Source organism: Brienomyrus brachyistius, chromosome 14, assembly GCF_023856365.1.
Source record: "Brienomyrus brachyistius isolate T26 chromosome 14, BBRACH_0.4, whole genome shotgun sequence".
NCBI lineage: Eukaryota > Metazoa > Chordata > Actinopteri > Osteoglossiformes > Mormyridae > Brienomyrus > Brienomyrus brachyistius.
Window position 1 is genome coordinate 5,921,687 of NC_064546.1, and position 14,192 is coordinate 5,935,878.

Below are 14,192 nucleotides of genomic sequence, written 5' to 3' on the forward strand. Positions count from 1 at the left end.
CCTGATCTTTTACAATTTCTTGTTCTAAAAGTATGAAATCTGCTCATAACCACAAAAAACTGTGTTAGAGAACACTGGATGTTTCCTCTGCACAGAGCAAGTTACTCTCCTCCAAAATGCTTCAGACGAATCAAACAGCAGACAAAAACTACACCAGAAGAAAAGTGAATGTACTATTAAAGAACATTCTTTTAATTACTGTATAACCTCTTAAAACCACGCATGAAAATTTAGCTCAAATTTCAACTGATGCAGAATAAAAAATCACAGTCTGATTTGCTACCTCTGAGTGCCAATAGGAGACTCGTGATAAAGAAGGCACTCAAGCACATTCTATGAAGTTTCCCCTCAAAATTAATTCCACCTTCAAGATTCCTATCACTGAGATATGCGGAGAAAGGCACACAAATATGCTCCTGCCTGAGAGATTACTGGCGACTGACTTAGCATAAACATTCCCACTGATGCAATTGTAAGTGTGCTGGACAAAAAAAAAAACTTAAGTAGGAAACCTTTATTTAGAGCAGGCTTTACAGGTTTCATTATGGTTTTGGCAATGTGACTATAATGTATAAAATAAAAACATGCATAATCTATTAAAAAGAACTACCATCTACAGCAGGTATTCAGCATTATGGGTTTTTCCTCACAGATAAAATGAAACTATATTCTCCAGATATTTTCATTTTCTTTGCACGTCTTGGTTTGTATAGTATTTAACAAATACAGATAAGCAAATACACTCTTTAAAAAGATGATTATTGTCATGAAGAGCTCCCCTCACAGCAATTAAAGCAACATATTGTGTAATTCACCTCTGCTATTATGAGGAAAAATATATATTCATACTACACGAAAACAAAGCATGTTCAGACAACACAAAAGACACAGACATGTTGAATCCTCACATATATATATATATATATATATATATATATATATATATATATATATATATATATATATATATATATATATATATATATATATAGACTTCAATGCCATATCACAAAGGAAAATGAAACCACATATACCATAACCTCTAAAATTAACTAAAAAACAAATACTTACAGTTACAGGTGCACAAATACGGACAGTGGGGGATGGGGGGGCGAGCATCGTTTTCTCTAAAACACACTACTTGGGAAACCATAAGACAACAAAAATCCAAAAGATTTTTATTTTAAAAATAGAATGATATTTATTTTTTCCAGACCTTTTCAATTAATTTGTTTACTACACACATTGGGATAATGTTTGTGTCTAAAATTGTTATTTAATAACAATGATTATAAAATAGTTAACAACAATGAAATGCTGCTGTATCTAAAGGACCGGCTCCCACCCTATACAATGTTAGGTTAATTCAAGCGCTACACAGAAAGTTCCGAAACAGCTGGTTACAGGTTTTATGCTAATTAGCCCGCAGCTTCAGAAGTCCCGCAGCAAAGCGGTATACAACCTTGCCTGGCCTAGCCGTATTAAAGTGCACAACAGCAATAATGTCTTATTCACGTATGCACAAAATTCAAGGCCTACCACAACCTAGTAAAGCAGTGTATAAAAATGCAAAACGCGTTAAATTATTCAGCACCTGTAGTTAATTGTGTACGAGTGCAGACTAATCGTGTGCCCTCTATTCGCCAATACAGATATCTTCACACGCTAACGTTATACCTGTTACCCTAACGTTAAAGGTCCCAAATCTCAGACGCACTCACTGGGCAACGCCGAAACTTCTGACAGTCAACGTGATAATCTCAGTGAAAAATAAACCATAGCTTCAGCACAGCAACGATGTTTTTATAAAAAATAAACAATCCGACCATTACCGTTCTCTTCTTGAAGGGTCTTGCTGAATGCTAGGCTTGGTGGGCGCCATCTTCCTGCTATTAATTTATTTCTTACTTTTTTTTCTTCCGATTTATTTGGACATACAGTCGAACGGACCGGTAGCAATGCGATCTGCAGACTATGAGTATTTAAACAAAGCCATAGCGGTTTTCTGGTCCAGCAGTGCCCCTGACTCCATGCATTGACGTTCATGAACGTAACGAAAGGAGGAAAAAACCCCGAGATCGGGCTCCAAAGGCATGCCAAGAAAAGTGAAAGGAAACCGGGAGACGCTTCTCAAATCCTGCAGCTCTTGTAACACAGTGGCCGCGGGTTTATACGATGGAAGAATTAATACCTAACCTGGAGCATCATATCATTGCATTTTCCGTAAAAGCCCATCGACTCCAGTTCTCTGGAATGCCTTTTTCTCTGTCTGTTTTTCTGTGCATTTTCCAGCTTTTCCTGGCTCGCTCTATGTGAAAAAGGACACATCTTCTCTCCTACCGGCGCAACAACGCCACTCAGTTGCAGTTAGACAGTTTACATTTTCTCCGTGTACAAGGTATAATGCTTAAAAGTTCCATGTGATTTCGCGATTAAAAGACATAAATACGTACGTTTACATGTGCATGTGTAAGTATTACTAATTCATTTTACTCGATGCCTTTCTAAATTGTATTTTAGACCAGCCTGCCGCTGATTTAAGGAGACAAAAAGCGTTTCCCCAAATTGCCTGACAGCATATTCTCCAGTTTTCACCCGCAATGCACCCTAAATGAAAACCTGCTACTACATATTTACCTAAACTGGCCAAATGCAGCTAGCACGCAGACAGAGAATATCGTTATTACGCGGATCGCGGCTGGAGCAAATGACAGATTGGTCACTATGTGATACGCGACTAACGACAAATTAATTTCGTACAAATTGTTTCCAGCATTGATTGGACTCATTATGGAAATATACAATATAAATTGCGCCTACCTATAACAATTGCCTAGAACCAGGATAGAGTTTTTCCTTGAAATCATCGAGTTTTTAAAATACTTTAAATATTATTGTCGAATACTTTGTTGTGGCATAAAAAAATTATCTGGCACTATTTAAGTCTCTAATAAAATGCCGAATTAGAAATAATAGGTGTCTTGAGGTGTCTGTTCTCAATAATGCACATAGGTATCCGCGGGTTTTCCATTTTCCGGAATAATACAAGTTTATGGAAACGCCACATAAATAAGAAAAAATATGCATGGTCAATGTCATCCCAAGATGTACACAAAAATAGTTTTTTTTTGCAAATAAGACCAAGGGTGTAGACCCAATTAGGGGAAATACTTTGAATACACGTTTTATAGCCATGTTGTAATAGACAGCTAAGTTTAAATATGTTAGCGAAATGGAGAGACTATCATGCTGATCCACAATGCTGTATGAAACTTTCTATTATACGTTGTACTTTTACATTGCACCTATTATATAATTACATTTGTGACATTTAACTCGTTTTAAAACTACTGAACACAGAGAAGAAAAACTATGAAGACAACAGAGTTTAAGTGTTAACACTTTTTAATAAACACGCTAGTTTACGACATATGCAAGAGTCAACTTAAGTTTAAACGCACTGAAGTGCAGCATATTAATACGTTTTAAATGACCTATGTAACTGTATGGTTGTCATTCACTATCGGGGAATGTCAGATTTGACCGCACACCACAGAGCAAAACAAGGGATAACTTGTCTATTTTACAGCTGTAAAATGAATGCATTTTAGATTCATTTCACCAATCTTGCTAAATCTTACCGTGACCTTTGTATCAATATGGTTTTATAACTATTTATTTGTTGTTACATGAAGCAACAGTCTATCACCTTTTCCCATAGTTTAAGTCGATTATGTTATTTTAAAAACACACTTTGTCATGTTGCTGATTTTTAAGTAAATTAGATACTTTTAGGCCTATATACAGATTATAAATGAGATTGCAATCAAGACGAAAGGTTTATATATATCCTTTGATGGTGTGGGTAACTTTTTATTCTTAAACAACCCGCCACTTGCTCACATACGACTGTCATTAAATTAGTTATTTTGCTTGTAACAAAATTTACTCCTTAATCATATAAACTGAAAGGAATTTGTTTCTATCTCAATTTCAGCTACAGGTTACAGAAACAATTATTCTCTTATAAAGTCCAAATCTAAATTTATACATGTTGCAGATAAAGGTCTTGGTCAAAGATATCCACAAGCTAATCGAAGGTGTTCACTGCTGGCGCTCAAATATTGGCATTATGAGTGCAATGATCACAGAATACAGTGTCACTGGTTATATTACACCGCAAACGCTACAAAAAAAACAAAGAAATAGTATACATACCTTTGTTGGTATGAAGTGATGCCCTGGACATTTTGCGGGTTACCGTTTGTAGCCCCGGGGATTCTCCCCACGGAGGGACCCGCCGGCATTCCCCCGGCTCCTCCACCAGCCGCAGCCGTCACCTGAACGCTGAAATCCGGGAAGATCCTGATCATCCCCGCTCAAAGAGACTGAACACGAAGTGACTCTGTGTTGATATTTACGAGAATAACAGCCTTCCCTCCAGCCGAACAAGTCACAGCACAATCCCATTAGTGATGGTTACCAGCTCTTCGGCCATTCTACGTCTTGATTTCGCTACACGCAAATGACTGCTGGAGCTTTCAAGTGGTTAGCAATGACACCTCTATCAGTCCCTTAGAAATTTGGATACAGTTGGGTGTTTAAGAGAGAATTTGCAATTATTAAGAGCTTCTAGTTTCCCCGACCTACTATTGCAGTCCACTCAGAAAACAAAAACGTCCCAGTAACGGTTTTAAATATCAAGTAATTTAATACGTTTTAAAAGTAACTCTTAAAGATTTATCTGTGCCTGCAAATGATTACAGTGTGTGATTATGTGATAATTAATTAAATTATGTGTGCAAGTACTGCAATGTTATTGCTAAATATTGAGCGCCCGTTGAAACTCCCGATGCTAATAAAGGGATAAGGACAGAACACCGCTACAACTAATTATGAATAACTTGGGAAACTTTTCGCTAAAGTTTTCAAAAGGCGAAATGTAGACATTATTATGAGCCTAGGATATCGTTTTATCTATTTAGTCGTCGAGCGGCAGTTTAATGTCTACTTTAAACTACCTGCTAAAATGTGGGCTTGAAAGTTGCACGCGCATCTTTTATCACTTAAGTCTTAACGCTGTTTTAAACGTGGATAATAAACTACATCTTAACCTTTCATAAGAGCTTCACGATTATTTTTGAGCAAAAATTATTATGAGTTTTGCCAATTATATTATACTAGTTATCCAGTTTATCCTTAAAGCTACTTTCAAACTTCGAATGTTTCCTAGATTGATCGCAATCTTCGCCGGAGAGCCACCGTACTGTCAAAGTCACGAAATGTAGCCTATGTTCAGCAGTATGGTTGAGAAAATTGATTAAAAAATTACCCCGACGATGAAATTTTGTCATTTACCTAAGATGAATTTAGTTTTATTATAGTTCTTTTTTAGCAAAAAAAAATCCGAATTAACTGGTCCTCTTGTTTTATTTATGTGGTCATGCTTTGTATAAAGTATCTTCCGGAATTCTTTCTCTGAAATTCTGGGTTGTAAATGTGCCGCGGTGTATTTGTAAATAGAGTCTGTTGCTGTGTGAATTCTCCCAGAGAAAGTGCTGTTATGAGCTCAGATGTGCAGCGGTGCCCATTCCTCGCCAGTGAGAGGAGATGAACTTGGTCGAGCTCGCGGCGGATTAACTGCCTCGCGCTGCTTATCCTGGAGCGCGCACCGGCCAGACTCAGCCAATCAAAGGAAATGACAGGAACGCGCGTGTGCTGCCGCAGCAGTAACCCTTTGATGCCCGAGAGACTTCCTCAGCATAACACGTTTCCCAGAAAACGATGCATATAGGCTAACCCTTATAATAATAAATGGCAATTTATTAATCTCGATATGCTGCCAGTAGTGATACTCTTATGATAAACTACAGGAATATTCACAGTCGGTTAATTATAGATTATCATGTACGACTTTCAGATATAACCTTGGTTAACGGAATGAGCTAAGTAAAGCGCCGACAGAGGAGGTTATAAAAATAAAAAAATGATAAAATAAATTTTATTTTAACCTTATTTTTCTTCTATCGCTCTTGATGTAATTACTTGAAATAATGTACTTTTCGGATAACAAGTGACATACATGCTTTAAAAATGAAGTCATATATGTTAAAAAGTTTCACATACACACACACACACACACACACACACGTATGTATGTATCGTGTCGTGAATCGCGTTTTCCCTTTCAGTCCAGTTAGGATTCTTTTTCAACACAGGGTCCTTTATTTATTTGTTATTCAAATACAATTTCTTAAATAAAGGACCCCGTGGCGGGTATTTATGTTTTATCTCTCTCTGCAGTATATGCTCCTTTAGCCGTGAATACTAGAAATATTCAATGTGTGTATTAAGTCAAAACTGAAACAGAGCCAAGTTGTGTGTGTGTATGTGTGTGTATATATATATAACACATATAGCCAATGCCATGAAAATAGAACAAATTAAATGAAAGATTCCGTCATTATTAATATAAGTGAAAACTTTATGGATGGTTTTAATTACAGTTGTTTTGCCTAATATTATACATGGTAAAAACACGAGTCATGGAGAAAATATGCTTGTGAAAAAAAATGTGATCAGACATTAGTTGTATAGAGAACTGAGACAGTGAGAAACAATGCAGTGATATCAAGAACATTCAGTATGTTGTAAGTGATGCATCAGTATGTAGTTTCATATACACGCATTATCAGGAATTCAGTTTGATTTGTGTTGAAGTCATCATTAGCATTCCATTTTAGTGTCATCAGCTGTATTTTAACTGATTGACTTTTATTCTTGATATAAGAGATTCATTTTTTTCAGAGCAACACAGTTAGTTACCATAGTCACACAGCGTCAGTGCTGTGAGAATGACTTTGGGTCCAGGTAGTTGCATAGCATACCCATCTTTATGCTTGTCTGAACTGTGCAGTAGTTACACAGTAGTTTGGTAACTGGGTTTGTAGCCAAAACTTGGGATATCTGGAGCACTGGAACCAGCAGTACCGGACAAGAGACTGCTCATGACAAACTCACTCGCAGGTTCTCTAAACATAGCATCAACCACTCGCAAAACACTAAACATTGCTGTGTCTATTTTAGTAGACAGTAGGTTAATTTTTGACAACTGATCTCTGGGCTCCCCCTCACCCCAAATGACTAGTAGATGTCAAAACAAAAAGAAAAAGCTTCATTTCATGAGGTTCCTAAAGCCTGTGATAACCTTGTCTTTGTATACCACAAATATATCAAGAAGTGACACTGAACCCTTACTGTCATCACCATGGATATTGTAGATTCTAGGAAGTGTACACCAATAAGACTAACCGGTGGAGTTTCCTGGAGTATTTTTTGTGTTTCCACACAAAATGCTATATGTTTGAAGGTGTGAAGAGAAAGATGCAGGCCAAAAGGGCAAAGCAAATTTAAAAAAACTGCACCTTGGATACAAATCATTCATTATTTTCCCTGTTGGGATTATGTGGGATCTATGATTAACTTTAGTGGACCCAAAACAACCATATGGTACAAGACAGTATCCAAAGTAGTGCCTTGTTTGCATTTTATCTTGTGCTAGCCATCGAATTACATCTTTTCTGAAGATGTGTGGCAATTTTATTGCACAGCTCCAATGACAGCAGTGAGTTGAGCACTAAAGATTCAATTACTTTTCTGAATTGAGGAAACCAGCATAGGAACTGCAGGCAATAACAGTCTTTTATTGTAGAGGCAACTTAAGGCCTGAACATGGCAGGCTGGTGAGTAGAATATTAAGGGCAAACATAATTCTAGGAAAGATCAGGGACATTTGGAACCTCAGAGCCTCTATCCACCATCCTGACTTGTGGCAAGAATCTACATTAGCTTCTCTGGAGTATCCAGATTTCAAGTCTAAAAACATAATGCCAGTAGTAAATAGGTCAAGGTTTAGGCATCCACATATACATTTATGTAATAACCATAATTTGTTTCCCCCAATCAAGAACATTAAGGGCGGTAGATCCCGAGGTGTTTCGTTGTGTGGTGGGATGGTAGTCAGTGCATACTCCCTAACTTGACCTGGCATTTAAATACCTTCTTATTGCCATGCAACATAATTTTTTATTTTCATTCACAAATATAAGTACCTGGTCTGTGAATAGCATACAAAAATTCCATGTGTTTCCAATAAGGATATCTTGTTATTTAGTGAAAACAAATTATCTTGTTTTAACCTTCCATGAAGACTCAGAAGTCAAACTTAAACACACAGACTCAGATTTGGACACAGGATTCAAATGGTGTTTGAAAACTGCAATTCCAATTTAAATATAAAGTGTTGTGATTTTAATAACAATAAAGTAGCCATCTAACTTAGTCCACAGATAGTAGATACAGTAAATATATCACTGATTGTGACATAAATCAACTATATATTGATATAGCTATGAACTTATTACAAACAAAAGCTAGCACAAGTTTTTTTTCTAGTTTTGTGTCCCACAACAGCACTTTATGCCATCAGTGAGTGCATAAGTAGCAAGATATATGAATATATAATATGTTTATGTTGTACAAATTGTATATTAAATTGCAATCCACTAAATCATTATACTTAATCATCTATTGGTAGATTAAAGACTATACATGTTGGCCCATCATAGCTGTAACATTGTGGTTAATCTTTTCACCAAACACTATGTTCTTGTGCTGCAGGGGCAAACCTATCCAACATGGGGAGGACCCACATAATACAACATGAGACGTGTCATTTCCAGAAATGCACAACATCAGCAGGATTCAAATTTCCAAAGCTGGAGGTGCAAGGCCACCACTCTGTCTCTATATAATTTACTTATTTAATACATAGAAAATATATAACATGTATATTTGTTACATTTGTGTAAGTTCAAGGACTCATTAGACTGGCCCCTATGTTCCTTTCACAGTGCTAAGCAGGGCTGCGACATTCTCTGATAGGAGCCAGGAGCCCTCTGGCCTCAGAACAAATTTGTATTGTTCAGCCAAGAGATGGAGGAATTCAACCAACCAGAGATTCAACTTTGCCTGCTACATAGTGCAGATTCACAAAATAAGTCACCTGCAGGTTGGGAGCTGCTAGCTGTGGAGGTAACAGTAACGCCAAACTCTGCTGTGTGCTGCCTAAACAATTCACAGCATGAAAAATGGGTTAAGCGGCAAAGACGTATATCAGAGGAGAGCAAGGTGACTGTCATATAAGCCTATAGCACTGGACAGCTTAGGAATGCTAAGGGAAAATCAAGACTACATTTTACCTGTAAATTCAAGTTGTAAGTTGAATTTTACTGCATGTAGCTGCAACAGATTTCAGTGTTTTAAATACATAATGTGTATTTCACAGTTTGACATTTCTTTCAGCCATCTCAGTGAGTATTCTGCAATAGGAAATCCTTCCTTTAAGTCTTAATTCATATATCAATGTAATTTCATTAAGGCCAGACATATTACATGGGCTACTATTATTTTTCCATAATTTTAAATGCCCATTTAATATTATTATTATTATTTTGTTTGAAATGGTCCTCTCCCATGCAATACAAATTAATATACATTCAAATATGACAAGATTTAAACTGAAACACATTTAATATTTTTCTTTTGCTAAAAAGTAATATTTAATGTTAATATATATGTTAATATGTTATATGCTAATGTTGCATTAAAGTCTACAGCACACCTTGCATTGGTTTGCTTTTTTATCTAACTTGACCTATATTCCATTTATTTGCCTGTTGTTCAAAAGTACATAACAGAGATTGAGGGCAGTAGAATGCGCTGGGGTTCCCATACAGTATTTCTAGCATATTGCTTATTTTTTCTTCTATAACAGGAATGAAAATCAGCCATATATTTCCAAAGAAATCCAAAACTTTGTGTTCTCACAGAGGTTTGTAAATGAGACTTCATCTAAATAAACAGTTTGGGTGGAATCTATAGGGAACTTTTATTTGTATAACCAGGAAATTTAATTTTGAGAAGAAGATTCAGTATTTCTGATTTACAAAGCTGTATTTTGGCATCAAATTTAGAAAAAAATGCAAGATGCAATAAGGACAATCGATAGTTGATATCCTTTTTAAAGCAGCTTCCACAGTTCTTCATGTTACTCTAGAAGCATTGCCCAGAAGATTTAGATGGATGTTTCACACCATGCCAAACACTCAGCTTTACCTAAGCTAGACAGTAGGAAGAACTGGCATACTGCTTACTGGCTACGGTTCAGCTCACCTGTTTATAGCATTTTCTGGGGACAAGGTGAGTACAAAGCAATTAATGTTGCACACGTGGCACATAGTGAAAGCTATTTCTTTTTAAATCATACAATTGTTACTTAAACACTACAGTACAGAAAAGCAGAAAATAAGAACAGACCTAAAATACAAACATATAAGCTTTCAGGTGTTATGACTACATTTATATATTATACATGTACAATAGTTAAGGAATTTGATCATAATTGTTTTATTTCTTTCACGTCGGAGCGTGAGTGTTTTGTGAGGAAAAATGACATATACATATTACACTTGGTAACCATAATGAATTTTGAAATATTGCTTTGAAGTGTTTGCAAAAGATATGTGGCTTGAAGAAAAAATGATAAATTAACTGCTGGAAGGAATTAGAGACAGGGCATTTGGGAAAACTTTCAATATGGAAATGAGTGATTGGAAGGTTCAAGTGAGAATGACATCATCATTTTTATTTATACTTGATGATAAGCTCCACATGCCCTTTTAAACTCCTATGCTATTTGATATCAAATTGTTTCTTAATGGAATTTGACGACATGCCTGAAATCCAATCACCTAACCCTTGAATTACTTGAACAGACTGAGCCCATTCCCAAGCACTATAATGGGGCCACTACCCTTGTCATTCCTTACCCCATTCACTTGGGCAGCAACTACTGTTCCTTTGGTGACAATAATGACAAACTGTTTCCGTTCCCTTCGACTGTGCATTTCTTAACAATTCTTCACCTGCTTGTGACTTCTAGATAGATGAAAAGTTAGGGTTAGGGTTAGTTACGAAGATATTCTACCCCTTCTGGAATCCGTTGAACAGCCTATATACCTTTATTATGTTTTAACCCTTATTGCTTTGAAGGCCATACCACAATAAAGGTCATAATAGATGGTCATACTGAATTGTATTTTACCATATTTTGGATTATGGTAGTTCATACACAACAGAGATATTTTTGTTGTCCATCTGGCATATCCTAAGTCCAATTTATATTGCATTAGTCTGTATGCTTCTATGGTGATGTTCACCTGTACTGGTACATGTAAGACTTATAGACTGAGCATTAAAGCCAGTTTTATTTTGGTTTCATGACAGGGTATAATAGTTTTCATTTTAAACTGAAAATGAAACATTTGTATAAAAAGGAAAATGTGGAAATATAAGGATGAATCTTGACACAGAGATTTATCAAAGTAATTTCCAAGTGTAGGGCAGTAGATATTTAACATATAGGGAAGACTAACAGAAACCTATTTCTTGGAATATACCATTTAATGCTGTTACTGTCATATATCTATTATTTGTGTCTTTGTTGTATGTTTTTCTTATCAAACATATAAAACTTCTAAAAAGTACTGCATTTTAGATGTGCATACAGTATTATACATTCATATTCATATTTTATTTATTTAACACACATACTTAACACATTATGAATAGAACCACAGTGGCAAAATCTAGCCTTACCAGGATCTTTTTGTCCATTAAAATCCATTAAAGCAGAACTGAATTAATATCAAGTTAAGTAACAAAGTCACTCTAAAACCGAAAGTGTTCCAAAAATGAAAACCTTTTACACCAAGGATCCGCCTCATTAACTATGGTATCATGAAGAATGCACTCTGCGGTAGAAGCAGGGTAAAGGTTGGAAAAGGTTACATTCTGCCAAGATTCAGTACAAAACGCCGTGTATTTTGATTTGTGCAGTAGAAGGACATGGTACTATTATAGGATCACAACCGAGGAGCAAGGAAGGACTTGTAACTTGGCAGTGGATTTATTTCCCCAAGAATATTCAGTCAGATTATATAGGCACTTATCTTTTTCTTAGTTAGAGTTTGTGGTTTAAAAATGGGAAATAAAAATAGTAGAGGAAGGTAACATTGAGTGCCTCATTGTTTAATCTGTACTGCAAAACATAACCTTTTGCAGATGAGGCAAATCCACATTTCACTTTGACATGCTGAGTTGACTTCTACTTCAAGTCTGTTGTTATTATATGAAAGTGCTAGGATAATTTTTGTGAGTTGGGAGCAACTGCAGAGGAGTCTTTGAGATTTGAGACCATTTAGGATATAAGATAAGGTTTAGGGGGTGGCATGGTGGTGCAGTGGTTAGCACTGTTGCCTCACACCTCTGTCTCCGCCTGGGTCACATGTGTGTGGAGTTTGCATGTTCTCCCCATGTCGTCGTGGGGTTTCCTCCGGGTACTCCGGTTTCCCCCCACAGTCCAAAAACATGCTGAGGCTAATTGGAGTTGTTAAATTGCCCATAGAAATGCGTGTGTGAGTGACTGGTGTGTGAGTGTGCTCTGCGATGGGCTGCCCCCCCATCCTGGGTTGTTCCCTGCCTCGTGCCCATTGCTTCCGGGATAGGCTCCGGACCCCCCACGACCCAGTAGGATAAGCAGATTGGAAAATGGATGGATGGATGGATGGATGGATGGATAAGATTTAGGAAAGTTACTACATACTTATATGCATACTTGAATGTACTTACTGTATACTCTGACCTTCTTGAATGAACTTAAAGTGGTAACTATGCAACAAAAGCTTATTGGTGATCAAAAAACAATATGTGACAATATCACAATAACTTGCCGCATTGAAATTCTTCACAAATCGCTACCAATGTCAACGATTCAATCGTGATCTACAGGATGATCTTTCAGACATTACTAGTCGATCATGACACCTGCACTACTCCCCCTAGACAGGGATCCCTTCCCCACAATCGGGAAAATCTACTGAGGGGGACATATTGGCAAAATCCAATCGGCAAGATATACCGTCGCAAACCAGTAGTTCCCCAGATTATTTTCTTTCTAGAAGTAGCTCTTACTGTAAAAAAGGTTGGAAACCACTGGTGTAAAGTAACAAAAAACTGGCATTCTGATTGCAGAGTATTGAGGAGTTGAAAGCTAAATTAACCACAGGGACCTAATTCACTAAATTAAAGAAATCACATCCATACCAACGGCTAATAAGAGCAGAAGACTGGTATAAATTTACTCGAATAGGATGTTTTTAATAACACCCCAGGTCTGTTATTGGGATCTCCTGTGCCTTTGTAATTTAGCAGCCAATGGACAGCTGGTGGTAAGCAGAGACACATGTAAGTCACAGCTGCTGCCATTGAGAAACACTCACAGAATAATGACACAGTGCTATCCACATTGAAGGAGGCTTCCCTAAGCAACTCAAGCAACTTAAGCAGTCAAACAATGTATTCATGACATCTGCAGAGTATTAGGGGCATATGGTCTTGACCAGTGGCTTCAGTCTAACATGCAGGCTATAAGTCCATTCCAGTGCTTCAAGGCTCTAATGTCCTCATCAGCCTTGTCGATTCATGTTTAATACAGTGATTCTCAGCTCTTGGTAATTATCAACAATGCTGCAGTTCCATAACAGATAGTGCTGCCAGGGTGACCCATCTGTTTCACATCGTCCCCAGTCTCAAATGAATACAATATTCATTATAGCAGACAGAAACTCTGGCATTGTAGTAAAGAAGTTGCACCACTATGTATTTGTGTATGACTATATTTTAGGCCAATTATAACCTATTACCATGAAGTTAGAAATTTTGGATTTTTTTTCTTTGTGTTTGATTCGTCTAATGGTAAGCCGGCCCTCGATTTATATTTGGTTCCCAGACATATAAGTCCCCTCTGTAAAATAACTTAGTACTTTTCATATGACCATGCCCATCCTCCTGTATACTTTAAATCCTCTCTAGATTATTCAAAATACCCCAATACAATTGTTCAGAGAATAATGATAAGGAAAAAAAAGTCTACACATGTTTGTGAGAGAAATAATCATTGTAAGCCTAACAAAATATGGTATACTAGATCACCAACAATGTAACATCTATTTCGTTTTCCACTTTTTAAAAGAGCCGTTTTCTCACACAAATGGTGAACACAAGAACACAAG

The 14,192-nt window shown here is 36.7% G+C and overlaps 1 protein-coding gene across 4 annotated transcripts in view; it reads right to left on the reverse strand.

Annotated features, from left to right (window-relative positions):
• The window catches only part of LOC125707168 (neuronal PAS domain-containing protein 3), a 280,684-nt gene extending 275,072 nt beyond the window's left edge, over nucleotides 1-5,612 (reverse strand). For 2 of the 4 annotated variants that reach the window (XM_048974125.1, XM_048974124.1), the window contains exon 1: nucleotides 4,219-5,612. In XM_048974125.1, the coding sequence (XP_048830082.1) occupies nucleotides 4,219-4,373 (155 nt within the window). In that variant the 5' untranslated portion in view covers nucleotides 4,374-5,612. Of the gene's footprint in view, nucleotides 1-1,832; nucleotides 2,566-4,218 lie in introns of those variants that run through there. The other 2 variants (XM_048974127.1, XM_048974126.1) reach the window with 2 other exon arrangements.
• Nucleotides 5,613-14,192: the final 8,580 nt, after the last annotated feature.